An 18,885-nucleotide genomic window follows, 5' to 3' on the forward strand; every position below is an offset into this window, starting at 1 on the left:
TGCATTAGACTATTCAGACACGCCCCTTCTGCCACCACAGCATTATCTTGTGGACCCCAGAATAGCCACCCCTTTGCCCCAGGAGTGCTTTGACCACCCATCGCTCTTCTGCGCACAGTGCAGGACCTGACACATGTGGGCTTCATTGCTGCTGAACAGGCTTGTATGTACCAACAAATCCGAGATGCGGCAATCACTGAGCAGCCATTGTTTATTGACAGAGGGAAAGGTTCTCCAAAGGCAGATGCAGCACCCTAGGATAGCAACTCATTGACAGCCCATGAAGAATTGCAACTTAGAAATTCCGTTTATTTTCCTTATTAAACTATTTTTTCAACTAGCTCCATTGTTAGGGCCCAGTGCTGGATAAGTGTGCGCCATGAGGTTTGCCCCCAGCGCCTGACGCAGAAAGAAAAGATCTTTAGTCTCTTCTCCATATAAACATTCACTGTGATAGGCCTATAATTGCTATATAAGAGCTAAGTGTAATTACTATAACTGCCTTCCTGGCTGGCTACACGGGCCTTATTTTCATCTCAGACATCACGTAGGAGTTATTTTGCCCTTTCCCTGAAGACCAGTTCACCCCATCAGCATAACTTTCATGGTCTCCTTTCAGGTATAAGCCGTTCAGGTTGGACGTCTGGCAAGCCTTGTACCACCAGCCCCCTTTAGATGATCTAGCGCAGTTACTATGCCACACATCATTATCATGGTCTTCGGTTGTAAACATCATGCCATTGTGTTTACTTAAAGAATCCCCTGTGGAAACAATTGACTTCATTTATTACTTGCTTTTAAAATGACAAGGTACATGTTTATCGCTTATGTTTTACATTTTTATAGTTCAGGTCCCATAGCTCAGCCTGGTGGTCCTGAAGTGGGGTTTCTAATTCTTTTTTCTTCCACTAGGCAGCAGAAATCTCCTTGGAATCCAGGAGAGAGACTGCAGTTTTATTTTCAGTGAGGGAAGTTTTTTGCCAATTGTATTGGGATCTCAGTTACTCCATAGTAGCTCATTGCAATCAATAGGCTCAGTCCTTTGTTGTTTGGAAGTCAGTTTGCACCATTGTGATGGTATATTGTGAGCCCAATGCACTCCTATCACTAACAGCTTAGTTCTTAATAACTTCCAATGATACACAGTTTGCAACCTCCATTGGAAGCCTGTTCCAAAGCTTGACCACCTTTATAAATGTATTTCTAATTCTAACCCAGGTCTCCTAACTGCATCTTAAGCTTGTCACTCCTTCTCCTACTATTAGTGGACATGGAGAACTATTCACTATAGTCATCTTTTTAACAGCCTTTAACATATTTGAAACTGCTACCAGGTCCTTCCCCCCGCCCATCCCCGCCAACCACCAGTCTTCCTTTCTCAAGGCTGAATATCATCAGTTTTTTAAACTTTTCTTCATGGGTCATCATTTTCGTTGTTCTCCTGTGAACCCTCTTCAGTTTGTCCATATCTTTCCTGAATTGTGTTGCCCAGAATTTGACACTGTTCTCTGGCCTCACCAATGCTAAGTAGGGCAGAACAATTATCTATCATTGTCCTTCTACTGCTTTTACTCCTTCCTTTTCTTAAATAGAGAAATCTGAGACTTCATTATCACTTTCACCCAAATTGTCTTCCACCTTCAGATTTGCTACCAATTCCTCCCTGTTTTTCAGAATTAAGTCTTAAATGGCTCCTTCCCCAGTTACTTCCTCTACCAAATGGTGTCCAGAATATATGACAAGGACTTGCCAGAAATATTTTGTTTTTCTGTAATACTTTTCCAACAAACGTCTGAGTGCTTGAAAGCCCACCGTGACTGTAGTAAACCCCTGCCAAGAGGTCTCTTCTACTCTCTACCATTCTTTTCTTTACTTAGAGACTAATTGGCTGCCTCTCACCTCCTCCTGGAACAGAGGCAAAGTGTATATATTCTTGCTCCATACCTCAATACCTCCCTTTTTATCCTGCCTATCCCTCCTAAACAAACTAAACCTCACTGTTCCAATAATAAGACTTATCCCACCCTGTTTCTGTGATGCCACTTAAATAGTAATTCTACCCTTATGCGAATCACAGAATCAATCATAGGGCTGGAAGGGACCTCAGGATGTCATCTAGTCCAGCCCCCTGCTTCAAGCAGGAACAATCCCCACTAAGTCATCCTTCCAGTTCTTCCTATTTATTCTCCACCCACCTTGTATGTATGTATAAGTATCTGAGATCTGAGGATATTCCTGCACTGACTTTCCACCTTTTTCTCCTGTGAACTCCCTTATCTAGCCCTGTGTTAAGGTGGGCTTTTTAATGCTTAGCTATTGGCTTTTGTCACCTAGCCCTTTTAAGACTAATTAAAAGCCTTCCCACCTAGTTAGCCAGTGGCTGTGCCCAAGGAATTCTGCCTTGATATGCAGCAGACTATGCATGACAGAGAATGTTCTTGTCTCTGATATGTGGGAGTCGGGATGCATAGTTTGTGTGAAGTGGGGCATATATAGCCACGCAGTGACTTGCCCCAGTCCTGAGGGACCGACTTAGTCCAATTCAGATATTTATGTCAGGCATTGTGGTCTAATTTCAGAAAGCAGTAAGCACTAGGCATGATATTAGCCTCAATGCTTTGTTGTTACTAGGGCTGGTATTCCTCTGATAATAGTTTACTTGTAGAATAACTGGTGTTTTCTGGAAAAAGAATCATAGAATCATAGAACTGGAAGATACCTTGAGAGGTCATCGAGTCCAGTTCCCTGCCCTCTTGGCAGGACCAAACACCATTCCTGATAGCTGTCTATCTAACCTGCTCTTAAATATCTCCAGCGATGGAGACTCCACAACCTCCCTAGGCAATTTATTCCAGTTTTTAACCATCCTGACAGGAAGCTTTTCCTTATGTCTAATCTAAATCTCCCTTGCTGCAGTTTGAGCCCATTGCTCCTTGTTCTAACCTTAGAGGCCAAAGAGAACCATTTTTCTCTGTCCTCCTTGTTACCCTCTTTTCGGTACTTGAAAACTTCTATCATGTCCCCCTAAGTCTTCTCTCCTCTAAACTAAACAAGCCCAGTTCTTTCAGTCTTCCCTCACAGCTCATGTTCTCTAGACCTTTAACCATTCTTGTTGCTCTTTTCCATAGATTACCTGGCTTTTTCATTTTGCGATAGAATTATTCTGTATCTCTTTTGCTTTCCATTTGCCCATCTGCCACAAAGAGTTAAGAATGAGCTCAGAACCTACCTGCTGTGCCATTAACAAAGGTTCCAAGGAGCAGCCTGTATTTCTCCGTCTCTCCTGCAATTTGGAATGATGCATATATAGCAAATTCATAGTTGTCGTCAACATCTCTGAGATCGATGCGAAGCATATTGGTTCCTTTAGGCAACAATTTGAAAGAAAATATTCAGCACCTTCCAGCCAGCCTGTAGCATCCCTCATTGCTATAGTGTAAGTGAACCAATGGAGGATAAATGCTCCTCATGAATCCTGATGGAAGCCAGTCCAGCTACCACAGCTTCAATAGCTTCGTGTGCAGGGCTGGGCTGTAAGGAACAGGGGCAGGAAGGGGGGTCTGAAGCTGCAGTGTTATCTCAGTATATAGGACAATTCTACACCCCGTGACCATGGCTAAAGTGTGGGAACAAAACTTCCTTACAGGCTGCTGTAAGAAAAAGAGTGTATTACTGACGCCTTTACCAAGGGATGTTAAAAGGTGGATATTTTCATTCCCAAGCCAGAACTCTGTCAGCTGGCTGCCAAATCCTCTCTTGTATGATTTCCAGCCACGGGAAAAATCTATGGAGCCATCCACCCGTCTCTGGAATACCTGCAAGGAAATGGGACATCCTTAACTGGGAAACCCCACATTGTTCTCCATCCTCTGTAGAGTAAGAGACTGGAAATTCTGAGACTGGAAATCATTAGCTGAGATGTAAAGTGGTCAGCTCAATTTCTGCTTCTGGTGACTTTCCCAGAGGGAGGCTTGTCCCAGAGGATCATATTAAATCTTGGCAGAAACAAAGGATCATGTGTTCTGAAATGTACATCCCTGGATTAGCAATCAGGATGCCTGGATTCTACACCCAGTTCTGCCCCTTGGGAAAGTCATCTCACCTCTGCTGTCCGTGGGCCCTTTGCTTATCCTGCATATGGAGACTGAGCTGCAAAGGACAGGTGCTGTCCTTAAGTCTGCTCAGCACCTGGTGCTGTGGACCCCTAATCTTCATCAGAGTCTCAGGGCACTACTGGAATATAAATATGCAAAATAAATACATTTAAAGGTTTAAATGTAATGCATATGGAGGATTCAAACCCTTTGTCTCTGCAGCCCCCTAGAAGACAATAGAACAGCTGATACAGCAGGCCTGTGGAAGGAATTCTGGTTCTAGAGTCTGGGGCAGCTATTGAGGAGGCTCTGAGAGCCAGGAAGAAACTAGCCAGGTGAAGGGAAACTTGTCTAACTGTGTCAGACCAATGAAAAATGTCCCTTCAGATGGGGACTTCTTGGTTCCAAAGCTCCAGGTCTCCTCCAGGAAACACTTTGAGCTCACAGCCCAGTTATCTAAAAGCTGTGATGAGGATTAGAAGGGCTCAGTCATTGTCTGTGTTTTTGTTCTGCTGACCATGGTGAGCTAACAGCTTCAGAGTTTTTATCCTCATACAACAAGTCCTGTGGCACCTTATAGATGAACAGACATTTTGGAGCATGAGCTTTTGTGGGCAAAGACCCGCTTTGTCTGCTGTGTCTGACGGAGTGAGTCTTTGCCCATGAAAACTTATGCTCCAAGCTATCTGTTAATCTATAAGGTGCCACAGGACTTCTTGCTGTTTTTGGAGATACAGACTAACACGGCTACCCCTCTGATACTTGTCCTCATACATTTCTCCTAGCTAAAACCCACTGGCTAAGGGCCACCTCTCATTCTTGGGGCAGAAAACTGTTTATTGTTCAAGAAAAATGTCCAGTTAGCTTCATTATGCTCTCTTCTTACTGTCCATCCTCCACCATCTGTGTCCATGTCACACAGCACGGGCATAGTGATACGGTCTTGGGGGTAGATGGTGTACCAGCCACTTAAGATGTTCCCTCTGTCTAACAGCTCCTTGCAGTTCTTTGCTCCTGGTTGAAAAAGGAATTGAAATATGTAAACTGGCTGTACATGGCTTCTTGTCTGTTTTATGGTGCACTGAGAGGCAGATCAGTTGCAGACTCAAGTCACTGGAAGAGGATCTTTGAGTCATCTTCTCCTCTCCTCCACACTGAAGTGTATGGGAACTGGGTACTATCCCTTTACATAGACTGTGGTATTTCTACAGATTCTCTCTTTGTTCCATCTTTGGAAACAGACTGGAGTAGAAGGTATGAAAGTATTCCATTGTCTCTCTAGTCAGCAATCTTAACGATTTAGACTAGTGTGGTTCATATTGTTTGTTTGAAAGAAGAAAAGATGTAACATCAGCCCAATCTCATGTTTTCTGTGTGAAAATGGCTCAAGCTGAGCAGAGGATTGGCTCAAAGCCTCTTAAAAGTTCATGGAAATTGAAATGTGCACAAAGATTTCTAGTGGAAGTGTCCATGCTGCTATGCTGAAATCCCCGTGAGTCAAAATGGCTTTAATTATTACGTGATATGTGAGAACTTGTGCAAAAAGAATACCAGATACTCACAGGAATACTCACATAAAACAGTTTTCAAGCAACCCATTGGCTGAAATGTACCTAGGCAAAAGGTTTATTGGCCACTTGCTAACAGCAGATGCATTCATTTTAAAAGATCAAAGTCTCTTTGATGATAGCTGAGAACAGGAAGTGGGGAAAATCACAGATGTATTTTTTAACAATTTTTTCTGTCTCCAATGGGTTTTCATTTTTAGGTTCCCTGGCTAGAATCACACGACATTCAGTGATTATATGAAACTCTCACCTTTAGTATACTTTGTTTCCTCCAGCAGTACCAGTCCTAGTCATGAAAGGAAACATAATGGAAAGTGAAATGAAACCAGAAAATATTCTTTTAAACTTCGTCATTGGCTAAGAACGACAGCCAGGATAGCAAACTTGTAGTTATGATGAAAATGCGCTACACAGCCTTTTAACTGTGGAAAAACCAAGTGCTAATGGAATCAAATGCCTCTCTGATCTGAGACTTCTAGCTTAAATCACCAAGATAGGCCTAATTTTGTAGCCAACACTATTTTCAAAAAGAAGAAGTCCTGTGGCACCTTATAGACTAACATATATTTCGGAGCACAAGCTTTCCCGGGCAAAGACCTGCTTCGTCAGAAGCATGAATTGGGGGGTTTCAGAGGAGGGTTTAAATAGGGAGTCTCAGTCAAGCGGAGGGCCAGAGCTGACAAGGTCTGTTCAGTCATGAAGGATGTGGCCCATTATCAGTAGTTAATGTGGAGTTGTGACCGTCAGGAGAGGAGAAATCAGGTCAGTTCAGTCGGGGAGGATGTGGCCCATTGTAAGTAGCTAATGTGGAGGTGTGAACATCCACTCCTGGTCTCTGTTCAATCCTTGGTTGATGGTGTCAAATTTGCAAATGATTTGCAGCTCTGAAATGATCATCAGTGATGTACAACCCATCATGGACAGTGATCCTTCACGCTCACAGACCCTGGGAGGCAGGCCAGTCCTCGACTACAGACAGCCTGCCAGCCTGAAACAAATTCTCTGTCACTTCTCACCACATTAGCTACTGATAATGGGCCACATCCTCCCTGGCTGAACTGACTTGATTTCTCCTCTCCTGATGGTCACAATTCCACATTAACTGCTGATAATGGGCCACATCCTCAGTGACTGAATAGACCTTGTCAGCTCTGGCCCTCCCCTTGACTGAGACTCCCTCTTTAAACCCTCCTCTGAAACCCCCCAGCTCACACATCTGATAAAGCGGGTCTTCGCCCAGGAAAGCTTATGCTCCAAAATATCCATTAGTCTATAGGGTGCCACAGGACTTCTTGTTGTTGTTGAAGATACAGACTAACTTGGCTAGCCCTCTGGTACTCAACACTATTTTGTTACCCTCTCATGAAGCTCCTATCTGCATGGCCAAGAATTGGTCCTTAATACATTTAACTAATTTCTGGTCAGTTCACAGGAACAATACACACAAAATCAAGGAAGTTGAATATGCTTTCACCGGCTGTGATTTGATTCAATGTATTTTTTTTAAATCCACATTTCAAAGGGAGAATATCAGTTAAATAAAGTATGGGCAGAAAAAGAACCATTCTTTTAATTAGACATATAAGCCAAATCCGTTTCTTGTGATTCATATTCTCAGTATGTGGAAAATATGAGGCAGGGCAGACAGAGTTATCTCCTCTAGGAAGTACGTTCAAATCCGTAGATTTAACTTACATTTCAACTGTTTCCTCTAATACCAAAGGTGATCTGGTGTAATTCCAGATGTTACAAAACATGGATGGCCACCTGCTTTTGCGGGCAGGTATTTTTCTGTCTTTATAAAGCCCAAATCTTGCAGGAGGGTCTGTGAGCTTCTTATTGTGGACATGTAACAGCAACGAAGGGTCCTGTGGCACCTTATAGACAAACAGAAAAGTTTTGAGCATGAGCTTTCGTGAGCACAGACTCACCTCTTCAGATGCTGGTCAGCATCTGAAGAAGTGAGTCTGTGCTCACGAAAGCTCATGCTCAAAACTTTTCTGTTTGTCTATAAGGTGCCACAGGACCCTTCGTTGCTGTTACAGATCCAGACTAACACAGCTACCCCTCCAATTATTGTGGACATGGCACTTATTCACGAAGCAAGCTTCTGAAGCCACCTCATTTTTAGTGCTGAAGAAATAAAATGGAAATGTTGTGTCCAGTTTAAAGGAGAGTGCACAGAGTCTCACCAGAAATTCCAGGGTGTCCAGCGTCTCCCACAGCTCCTTTGTTACCTAAAAGAGAACTCAGTATAAAATCCTTATTTTGCCTAGAGGTCATCTCCATAATTCAATATCTTGCTGCAGCAATCACTCGGGTTTCATTGTGAAGGAGGCTGCTTCAAAGCCTGTGCACTGCTTACACAACACGATCTGTGAATGTTGGCATTTTGTGGAGCTTAAGTGACTCATTTACAAAGTGGCCAACTCTCCTCGATTTGTCATAAGTTTCATGATCATTATTGTTTTCCTTAGAGCCCAAGGTCCTGGGGTCAAATGACTATGAGATAATTTCAGCCTTCATTCATAAAGAAATGGCAGTTTTCTAGACCTTGGGGCTGTGCATAAAGCTTCAAAATGTGACCTCAGAACACCCTAAACACTCAAAAAGGAGGCCAATAAAAACAAAATCAGATCTGTTCTTCTTATGTAATAGCATGATTCTAAAACCAGTCTCCTGATTTTTAGTGAATCTGAATCAAGATATTCAGACATTTGGGATTGGCAGTACTGCATTAACCTTTCCTAGTCTTCTGCATTGGTTGAATTGAAACAGGCTATGTCTATGCGGCTGGACTTGATGACCTCCTGAGGTCTCTTCCAGCCCTATGATTCTATGATACATTGCAATTGGGACCTATTTCCTGTGACTGTATAGCACCTTGTGACATATCTGACATTACATAAGTTGTACTTCCCTGACCTGGCAACCTTGAGAAATGAGTGGTCCCAAATTAGAGCATTTTCCTGACTGGCCACTGCCACCCGCTCTCTGCTGCCAGAATACTACCTGGGGGGGCTCAGCTCCTGAGGATCACCAACACAGGACTGATGGGGAGAGGTGGAGCTTTGCTCTTGGCTGGCCAGCTGGGCTCCCTGCTGCCAGATTACCTGGCCTGGCTCTCCACCAGGCTTCTGACCCTTGGCCAGGCTACCTGCTGTGGGGCTGAAGGGCTCCCTAACCCTTGTGGGGCTCCCTGACACCAACCCAACTGGATGCAGTTGGGGTTCTCTGGTCCAGGTACTCTCTGCTCCAGATGGCCCTGCTGGACCAGGGATGTTGCCAGATCAGAAAGTGCTGAACCAGAGAGTTTCAACCTGTATTTGGAGCTGGGTGTAAATTTCCAGCTAATATTTTATTTACCAAGAAATACAGTTTTGGCTCTCAAACTGTTCAAGAATTGGGATCATGTTTGTCGAATACTTTCATCCACGTAGAAACATTTGTCCAACTCTTCATTTCAGAGCACCATTGTCTTTTGTCATTTGGCTATTACAGAAAAACAAAAGCACTTCTTGAATACTTCTTGTTCAGCCAGAATCAATTTCATTCCAGCAAGAAGCTGGAAGTAAAAACTGTGCTATGAAATGAGGTGGAAGGATTGTTGATCCTGATTCCTATATTACCATGAATACTACTATAAAGTGCCTAGCCCTGCAGTAAAAAGAACCATCTCATCTCTCTTACCTTTCTGTCCACGGAGGCCAGCATTACCTCTTTCCCCTGAGTGAACAAAAATCAGACAGTAAAGATTGAACAGAGATACCCAGATCTGGACAGTGGATCAGAATGAAGTTGTGTTGCAAAAATAAAGACTATACTGTCAACTATAGATTGAAGGGAAGTTATAGTGTCCAACTATTACAGGAATTAATCTTTGCTAAATAGTTCTAACTGATATTTGACTGAAAAATTATTTTCTGTTATTTGGTCACCTAATAGGAAAACAAAGTTTTCTACCTCTGTTACTTTACCTTTACGGCCATGTCGTCCTGGTGTTCCAGGGATCCCCTGAAGTCCCCATTCTCCTGCAAACACAACAAATTGACTGAATATTTTTCAAAGTATAGTAAATACTGAGTATGCGACATCCATCCACTCCAATCTGGAATTACAGTAATTCATCTGTGTCAAAATTCAAATAGTGTACCTTCATCTGGCTCCCTGAGTACCTGATATCTAAGGTCACACAGTGAGCCAGTGAGAGAGATGGAGAATAAACTAGCAGACTCATTTGCCAGTCTTGTGCCCTGAAGGGAATGGACAGTATTTCAGAGCAAGAAGGTCTAATCCTTCACCACAGGGCACGGGAGATTTCCCATGTGAATCGGGAAGTTTTCTCCATAGTGGGGTTGAGTGGAATCTCCAAAAATCTGAGCATATTACAAAAGTCCCATTTATGTGAGAACCATTCATGACTGTTTCTCATTCTGTACCTGTAATTCCTGTAATTCCTGGGTCTCCTTTGGGCCCTGTAGAACCTGGAATTCCCGCACAGCCTTGGAGAATGATCTCTTTGTTGGTACTGTTAAGATTCAGTACCATTACCTCTTGAGAAAGAAATAATTAACGATTTTTAGGTTCACAGGGTCCGAAACATTATTCAGCAATCCAGAGTACAATTTAATCTTTTGTTTTATGTTATAGTGAAAACATAAGTTAAAAGAAATTACTTCAGAGTTAATTTTGATGTGCATATATGTCTGCAGTGTTTGCCACCCCACCAGTGCAGCACTGTGTTTGTTCTTGAGAATCTCTTAACAAATTTAATTACAGAAAAACAAAAGCGACACTAGTTGGTTCTCATTGTGCAAGTGAAATGAAATGCAGTGGAAAAACAAATAGATGTCATTCAGTGAAGAAATTGTCCAAAAGTAAATTAATTTAAAAATCAGTTTCTCTTGCAAGCACAGGCAATACCTGTTTAAGAATTAAATATGTTTTGACCTATCAGTGTCCTGCCTATATTATACACATTACTAGATTTATCAAGTCATAGTAGAGAAAAATAGGGACACACCTGTCAACTTCATTGAGCTTTATTAAAGTGCAAATTTTTGAGGTAACAAAATATGAACATGGTTAATATTTCTTGTGGTATAACAATTCCACCTCTCAAATTTGGAATTCTTTGGTTAACATTGTACATAGCACGTGATTTTTGCAATGATAATGAATTTCAGGAAATGAAGCGTGAAAACAATACCACTCAGAAATAATATATCAATTTATTCATAAGAGAGCAAAGGCTATATTCAGTCCTTATTTAGCAAGACTCCCATTTCCTTCAAAGGGAGTTTGCTTGTATGAGGTCAGTACAAATTGGACCAAATGTTCCTTGAGGATCACCAGATTTCAAAGCAAACTAAGATAAACTTTCAAATTCTGCTGCATTCTCAACCGAAAGTGAAGAAAGGAATGAGCTGACATAGAAAGATTCTCTAGTTGATTTGCAGTGATAGATACACAGCAAGTTGCAATTTTACAAATAATCATCTTAATTTGGTAAACGTGAACTTTAAAATGCAGATGGATCTGAAATCATAGGCTCCCTCTGAGTTTCAAAGCCTGAGATTTTATTTTCCAAAATTTGGATCATCTACCTGCGTGGTTCAGTCAGTCACCAGATTAGAAATGCTTTGTCTCCAATTTGTAAAGAAGACAGGAGCTTTAGACCAAGAGATGCCAGCAGCAACATAGAGAGGTTAGAAGACTGTGAATGAGCAAAAGGGGAGGAGGTCAGGTCAAATTTTGAAGAATCCGAAAGAAGATAAGAGACCGCATTTTCACAAAATAATTTGCAAAATCTGTGACCCATGTTTGAACACTTTTGGTCTGTGTTGTGCATTTCTGCAGTGCAGATTAGTTTCTATACAGTTTTTTTTTCCAAAAAAGCTGTTCATTATTTACATGGCACCATAAGCAGGCAAAGCACTTCACAGCTCTGTAGGATCACAAAGACTCCTGAAGATGTTACAGGTTGAAAGCAGCTGAATGTAACAGTTCTCAGTTCTCCAGGGTCCAAGTTGACAAGAAACACTGTGAAATGCTGTTGTGAACAGGATTATCTTTCTATCACTTACCTGGGCAGGAACTATGACCCTGACAAACTGTTAGTACTAGACAGCGGAAGAAGATGAGCACCTTCTGGGCAGTTCTCCCCATGGCTGATACTGGTCTCTGCAGCAGTAGCTCCACTTGTCTTCTTCCCACCTTCTCTTCTACTGTAGTATTTGGTCTCTGTGAGCCTCTTATATGCAACAAAGCTAAAGCCTGGGGCCAGTAAAGATCTCTGCCTGGGGCAGCTCAAGGCCTCCTTCCTACTCTCCACATTCCAGCAGTTTCCCTTGATGTTTTGAAGCTCCAGTGGTCACTGCAATAGCTGATGACATGGTCTGATAGAACATGTTCAGTACTGAACTAACAGCCATTGCTGCCCCCACAGTGATGGTTACTGACCAAAGCCAGGCTGAATCTTTTCTCACAACATTATTTCATGAGAATGTGTCTGCTGCAAGATTAAAATAAGGCACCAAAGAATAAACCCGGTCTGACTTTCTGCATCCCTTCAAAGCACCCCATTGGGAATCTTTGGTTAAAGCAGGGTTGGGTGAATTCACTGGGCAACTGGCTGTATGATTATTATTGTAGGACAGTACATCAGATTTCCCGTCTGAATGTGTCTAGCTTCAGCTTCCAGCCATCTCTACCCCAAAGACCTAGCAATTGAAATACCCAAAAGGAATGAGGGGTGGGAGAAAAGAATTCTTATCCCGATGCTGGCAGTGCTACCGTGTGCCTGTGTCATAGAAATAATAATGATGTGTGCCCAGGCCAAATCTGCTGATATACCACTGCTGCCTTTTTTCAATATGTACATGTGATACCTCAGTGACTGCTGCATGGCAGACTCACCAGGTGCAGTTCACTACTGAGGGTCACTTCTTTAGGTGAATAGTAACAGAGAGGAAGCCGTGCCAGTCTATACACTATCAAAACAAAAAGCAGTCAAGCAGCACTTTAAAGACTAGCAAAATAGTTTATTAGGTGAGCTTTTGTGTCCCACAAAAGCTCACCTAATAAACTATTTTGCTAGTCTTTAAAGTGCTGCTTGACTGCTTTTTGTTTCTTTAGGTGAAAGTGTGTTTGCATGATTCCAATCTGTACAGTGAGAAGGCAGCTGCTGTTCTGACTGAGTTCAGAGGATATTTCCTCTATTTTCACTGGGGAAACATGATAACGCTTCCCAATGTGGTACTGTGGTTTGTACAGGTTGAACCTCTCTAGTCTGGCATCCTCGGGACCTGACCAAACCACAAGAGGTCAGTGATGTCTTACAGCATTACCAACACTTCCACAGATTACTGGGCTCTTAGAAGACATTTAGGGGTAAACTACAGCTAAATAACAGCACAGAACACTGAGAACCAGGACAGGCAGCTGTAAACAAACTTTATGGGACTGCAGGAAACTTGGTCACACCCATGATAAGTGGATATCCAGCTAACTAAAATCATGCTGGACCAGTATTTGGAATCAGAGCTCCAAAGGTGCACAAGAGACTATTGGAAGACAAGGATTTCCTTCCAGATAGCATAGAAGGACTGTTTGGTAGCAGAAATTATTCAGCACCATAAGTAATGAAAGGAAACTGGGCACTGCCACAGTGGATAGAGTGACAAAACACTCGCAAGCAGTCAGTCAGTACAAAAGCAACATACAGATGCCTGAAAAATGCAAAGCACAAAGGTACCTAAAGGAAAACCTCAAGGATTGCTCAAGGTGTACACAAAAATGACATCAAAAATTTCTACCACCTTGTGACTGCCGGGGGAGCAGTGAAGGGTGTTGGGTGGTGGAGGGTGCCTGGGGGAGGTTCATTGGGACTCCCTAACAAAGGCCTCCCAAAGGGCCTCCCTGACCCACACTCCATCCTGGGCTCAATCCTCTTTTTGTGTGTAGACACATTCTTTTGGAAGGCAATCTTCTGCTGTAATATACATGTAGCCTAAGGGGGACTCTTACAACCTTCAAACTGTCCATTGGGGCTTGAGCAAATGTTATTTCAGGCATTAGTTTTAAAAGGTTGAAAAAAAATCCCAGGGAAGATGGAGTGCAAACAGGTCAAACTAAAAGCTTATAATGGGGCGGGTGGGGACTCATTCCTGATATAGGTACATGTGCACTATCAGTGACAGTAAACGATCAAACAGAAGCGATAAACTGAGAGAGAAGGAAAGGGAATAAAACACCTACATTGGATTTAAAAACATGTCAAGCCCTTGGGCTGAGACAAAGAGTGCACCTGGAGGAGGAGGGAAGGGACACATTGCCCAGAACATTTGCTAAACTGTAGGAGAAACTGGGGTGGATTCAGATACAGTGCGTGTCACGTTGGTATAAAAAAAGAATTGCCCAGCCTCAGAGAGGAAGTGGAAAGAATTTGCTGAGGACTTGTTATACAGTTCAGTTTACTTAGATCCAGGAGGAACCACGACACACCAGAGAGATTTAATCGGCTCCTTATTTATTGCAATCTATACAGCGGTTTATACAGATAAGAAGGTTTAAAGCAGTTAATACATGTTCCATGTAATTCCTATTCCTAGCCCATGCTAGTAGTATGATCCAAAACCAGGGCTTTTGGTGTGGGTGGTATATCCCACTGAGTACTGGAACCTCTTCACCAGTGTTCCCTCCACCTGGCAGGGCTCAGCACTCCTCCTGCCCCCCAGCTGCCAGCGATACAACCCCTCAACCCCTGGATCCCAGCCCCCAGCCGGGATTCCAGCAGCTGTCGCTGCTGGCTGGGAACCTTAGCCCCCACCCGATGAGCAGCAACAGGGGCTGGGAACCACAGACCCCACTGACCCATCAGCAGCCCTAGATATTTAGAGAGCCAGGCTCAGATCATATCAGCCAGAAATCTGATTTTGATGATTGTGGGCACTTTAACCATGATTCCCAGAGGTATGTTCCATGGTATGTTCCCTACTCTCTGGATTGTCACCTTGTCGTGGTGAGAGGGCCTGTGTGTTCCAATGAACCCGAGAGAGATGCCGTAGGCAGTCTTGTCCTCCCAGTAGGGTCACCCATGGTGGCAAGATCAAGGGGGAGGGTCCAGACAAAGAATGATCAAAAATGTCCTCGATGGCAGAACAGGCGGAGGATAGCAACGGCAATGCTACAACAGCTGTGAAGGTGGATGAAGGCTGCAGCAGACAGGAAACTCCCAGTTGTTATGGATTTCATGCCATTGTCCTGAGATTTCTATCTATCAACAACCGTGTCATGGCTTCAGTGCTACAGTCCCCCAAGATTAAAAGGAATCACACACGTTTTCCTCTGCGTACTACTCTCCTAAACTTAAGCCCTACGGCAACTGGCGGAGGATTGTGGAACCTGGATGCTTTTAGTCATGAACCAGTACATAGGCAATGGATGCATGCATCAGTCATTCTGTTTTGAGGACTGAGGTGGTAGAATGGTCTGGCTGCTGCAGCCACAGCTGAGCAGCCTATTTAGGGTCTACTCTGCTTGCCCCATATGGGGAGGGGGGGCTAGAAAAAGTGCGCTAAGCAAGGTGCTGTCTGGTGTCTGATGCTAAAAGACTAATTAGTTCCTCCATTAGTCTGTTGCTTAAATGCCAGTAGGAGGGAGAGCTCAGTGGTTTGAGTATTAGCTTGCTAGCCCCAGCGTTATGAGCTCAGTCCTGTAGGGGGTCTTTTGAGGTAGGTAGATTTTTAAAAAAAAAAAAAAAAAAAAAAGAAATTTGTCAGGGATGGTGATAAATCCTTTTGTGAGGGCAGGTGGCTGGACTCAGGTCCCTTCCAGTTGTACATGTATTTGATTCTCTTGATGTCACAGTAATGTTGAGCAAAAGTTGTTTTATGTCTCAGAAGTAGCTTATATGCCCAAGTAAATATCACAAATGTTGAAGAGCAGCAATTCACAGTGGCTAAGGAAAGAGAGACCTGAGTTAGGTAATATTGTGACTATGTCAAGTATTATTTTTATTGTCTTGCCATTTCTTAGTATTTTCAGCTGCTTCTTTATCAAGGGGTGCATTGCTACAATGAACTTTGTGAGCTGTAGAACTGCCCTGTGACAATATATGCTGTTTGCCCCTCCCCATGAACAGACATTGATTTTGGTATATTCTTCCCATCATTTAAAACTGTTTCCCACATTGATCTTTGAGTTTCTATAGCAATGTGTGATGGGGCATACCAATGCTGCACTGGCCAGGGGGGTGGGGGGCCAGGCTTGCTGGGTAGAAAAGGACCCTCCCCCACAGCCCTGCTGGGCATGCTCCAACTGCAGCCCAAGTATAAAAGCCAGGGAGGCTTATCATTTTGTGCTGGTTACCAGTGAAGAAGGAGTTTCTGTTGGAACTTGGGAACAGCACCAGCCAGAGGGGAAGCTGCTGCCCATGGAGGCACAGATGGAGCCAGGATAGTGCATCTTGCCCAGAATGGAGTAGGAAGTAGCCTGGGGCTGGGAGCCATCCCAAAAGCTCAGCATGTTGTGGTGGGAATCCCTGCTGAGCTGGTTGTTGGGGTGATGTGCCCATTAACAACAGGGCCCTGAGCTGGTGCCTGGTGGAGAGGGAGGACCTGGGCTCCCCAGCCTCTGTGTCTCAGAGGAAGTGGGAGTACTGACCTGCCAAGGTTGACTGGGCTGCTGAAGCATGATTGAGGGGATACTGATTGGGCTGCTGGACCTCAGTTTGGTGGGGTTCCTTGTGGCCACATGGTTTGTCTACCTGCCCTCTTAGTGTGTATGTTGGGAACATTCAAAAGAAGGAAAGAGCCTTGCCATGTGACTGTGTTGTTTGCTCCACCCTTGAACAGACATGGATTTAGCGTAGTCTTCCAATCATTTAAAATATTGCCCACATTGGTTTGGTTTTTTTTGAGTTTCTGTAGTAATGAATAACCACCAGATCTTTCAGTAGGAGTAACCTGAAAGATAGGCATGTGCTAGACATTTGACATGCTAGTCTCCCTGCAGCACACTTCTCATCCTTTAAAACAAAGGTGAAAACTGGAAGTTTGTGTATGTGTCTGTGTTTGTGGGTTTTTTGTCTTTAAAAACAAACACTTTCCATTTGGCAGATCAATTTCATTGGACTGATCTGCACAGGCATAATCAAAGGCTCCTGTGATACAAGCAGATGTGAAAGTCTCTCTCTTTTTTTTCTTTTTGGAAGCTGGGACCTTCAAGCCTATTTTTAACAAGAAAATTCCTGTAGCCTGGTTCATGATTGAACCATTTATTTATAGTGTCTTAAGATATCTGATGTTTAGATCACCATGGGAACTTTCAGTTGTGCTAATCTCAATCAAAGCTTCTCCGGAAGTATTTTGAGCTGTGTGAACACAGGCGCGACTTCAGTGGTAACTCACAAATCATTCTCTTGCCTTAAGCCTCGCAACCATGGCAGGTTCATCTGATCTGAAATGAGATGCAGTTCACACACTTCTACTTTTGACCCCAGGTGTTGATCAGGAAGCTTATAAAAAGCGGGGGGGGGGGGGGACGGTTTGCTACTTTTAAGAACAATCACATTTGGTCAGACCAAAAGTCCACTTAGCTCAGTCTTATGTCTTTCTACAGTAGCCAAAGCCAGGTGCTCCAGAGGCATGAACAGAAAATCAAGTGATCAGTTCTTTGTCACACATTCCCAGCTTCTGATAGAGGTCAGGAAAAACATCCCTGCCCATCCTGGCTCATAGCCATTTGGTGACCTATTCTACATGAACTTATCTAGTCTTTTTTAATAACACTTCTATTGTCTTCACCAAACAATATCTGGCAAGATGCTCTGCAGGTCTATTGTGATGTGTGGGAAAAACAAGCAGTTTGAACTAACATAGCTCTATATTTTCTACTCTAAGATCAGAATTATATTTATAGCTTTCTTTTTTGGACACCATTCAGTATAGGTCTAAATGAAGTGAAATTTTGTGCTGCCTAGTTTACTCTTTGAGTAGGGAATCCCATTAAGACAGTTAGATTCTGCATGGGAAATCATCAGAGAAAGGCAGAGCTAGAGTAGGGCTGGAGGTAGAGGTACAGATGTATCTGCTTGTTTCCGTCTATGTTCAACAAGTGGAAACCATGTCCCAAGCTCAGCACCTTCAGTACTGGGGCATGCCCAGTGGCTGCAACTCCTGCAGGATGTGGAAGGAAACAGCGACTAGCAGCCATATCTCAGCATGCTCAAGTGCTCTGGTGCTTTAAAAGGCATTGCATGACAGGTGATCGTGGGTCCCCTGGGCACAGAGGCAATGTTGCTGGGCACATGCTGGGTCAAGAGTGCTCTGGTTGGGAAGGGAGAAGGTGTTTGTCCTTTTGCTGCATCTGCCCCCACCCCGGCATACTCAGCCTCCGTCCCTGGAGCAGAGCCCAGGTGGTCAATGGAGAAGGTTGACCAGCTTCTCCATGGGCTGGTTGCTCTACTTTGCTGCTCTATGTAATGCAGCATCTTCTTGAGAGAGCTTGTCTGGTGAGGTGAAAGCAGGCCACCCCTTCACACCAGGCCTGGTTTCAAGGGGTAGAGGTTGAATGACCTAGAGGTCCCTCTATCCCCAGCAGGCTTTCAGCTTGCTCCATCCCTATCTCCATGAGCAGCATCCAAGCAGAGACTGACCCTCTGCTGCTGCCACCTCCTCAGCCAGGCTCTCTCAGGCAGCCACTGCATTCCATGAAGCAGTAGCCCAAAGCTGCCAGCCTCAGCCAGGGAGAGAGGTGGTTCTGTCCCACCCGACTCCGACCCAGCTGCCAGGAAGAGTAACTGAACACGCTGGGTTGGGAGGAGACATGGGGGGAGGGCCAAGCCTCCTCTTCCCCACAGATCAGTGGGGTGGGAGAAGCACAGAAGCCCTGGGCTTTGTGCAGGGGGAATCATTTGGCAAAGGAAATACCACACGTTCTCCCCTTTAGCTTGTGCAGCCCAACGCGTGGGGGTTAGACGTGTCACTGCTGCTTGGGAGCCTTATAAACTCAGACTGACAGCCAGGGATTGTGTTTGACCCATGCAAGTGCATCCGCCCTGAGCCAGTGAGAGGGCCCCTTGTGCTGTGACTGAGTTAGGTACTTGTGAAGATGGGGGCCTAGGAATGGAGCAGGAGGGGAACATGACAGTGGCAGTTGAATAGCTGGTGCAGGCTCAGGCCTGCTTGGCCGTATTGCATATGCCCAGGACAGGCCACCAC

General features: G+C 44.0%; 1 protein-coding gene across 1 annotated transcript; it reads right to left on the reverse strand.

The window, feature by feature from the left end:
* Nucleotides 1-227: 227 nt before the first annotated feature.
* LOC142024119 (ficolin-1-like) lies at nucleotides 228-11,864 on the reverse strand. Its single transcript, XM_075015854.1, has 10 exons — nucleotides 11,749-11,864; nucleotides 10,102-10,215; nucleotides 9,640-9,693; nucleotides 9,353-9,388; nucleotides 7,855-7,899; nucleotides 5,913-5,948; nucleotides 4,981-5,108; nucleotides 3,686-3,815; nucleotides 3,230-3,364; nucleotides 228-762 (listed from the first exon to the last, which is right to left on the reverse strand). Exons 1-10 carry the CDS (start codon nucleotides 11,828-11,830, stop codon nucleotides 515-517), a joined length of 1,008 nt encoding a protein of 335 aa, XP_074871955.1. The 5' UTR covers nucleotides 11,831-11,864; the 3' UTR covers nucleotides 228-514.
* Between the last annotated feature and the right edge of the window lie 7,021 nt (nucleotides 11,865-18,885).

Source organism: Carettochelys insculpta, chromosome 21 (assembly GCF_033958435.1).
Source record: "Carettochelys insculpta isolate YL-2023 chromosome 21, ASM3395843v1, whole genome shotgun sequence".
NCBI classification, from domain to species: domain Eukaryota; kingdom Metazoa; phylum Chordata; order Testudines; family Carettochelyidae; genus Carettochelys; species Carettochelys insculpta.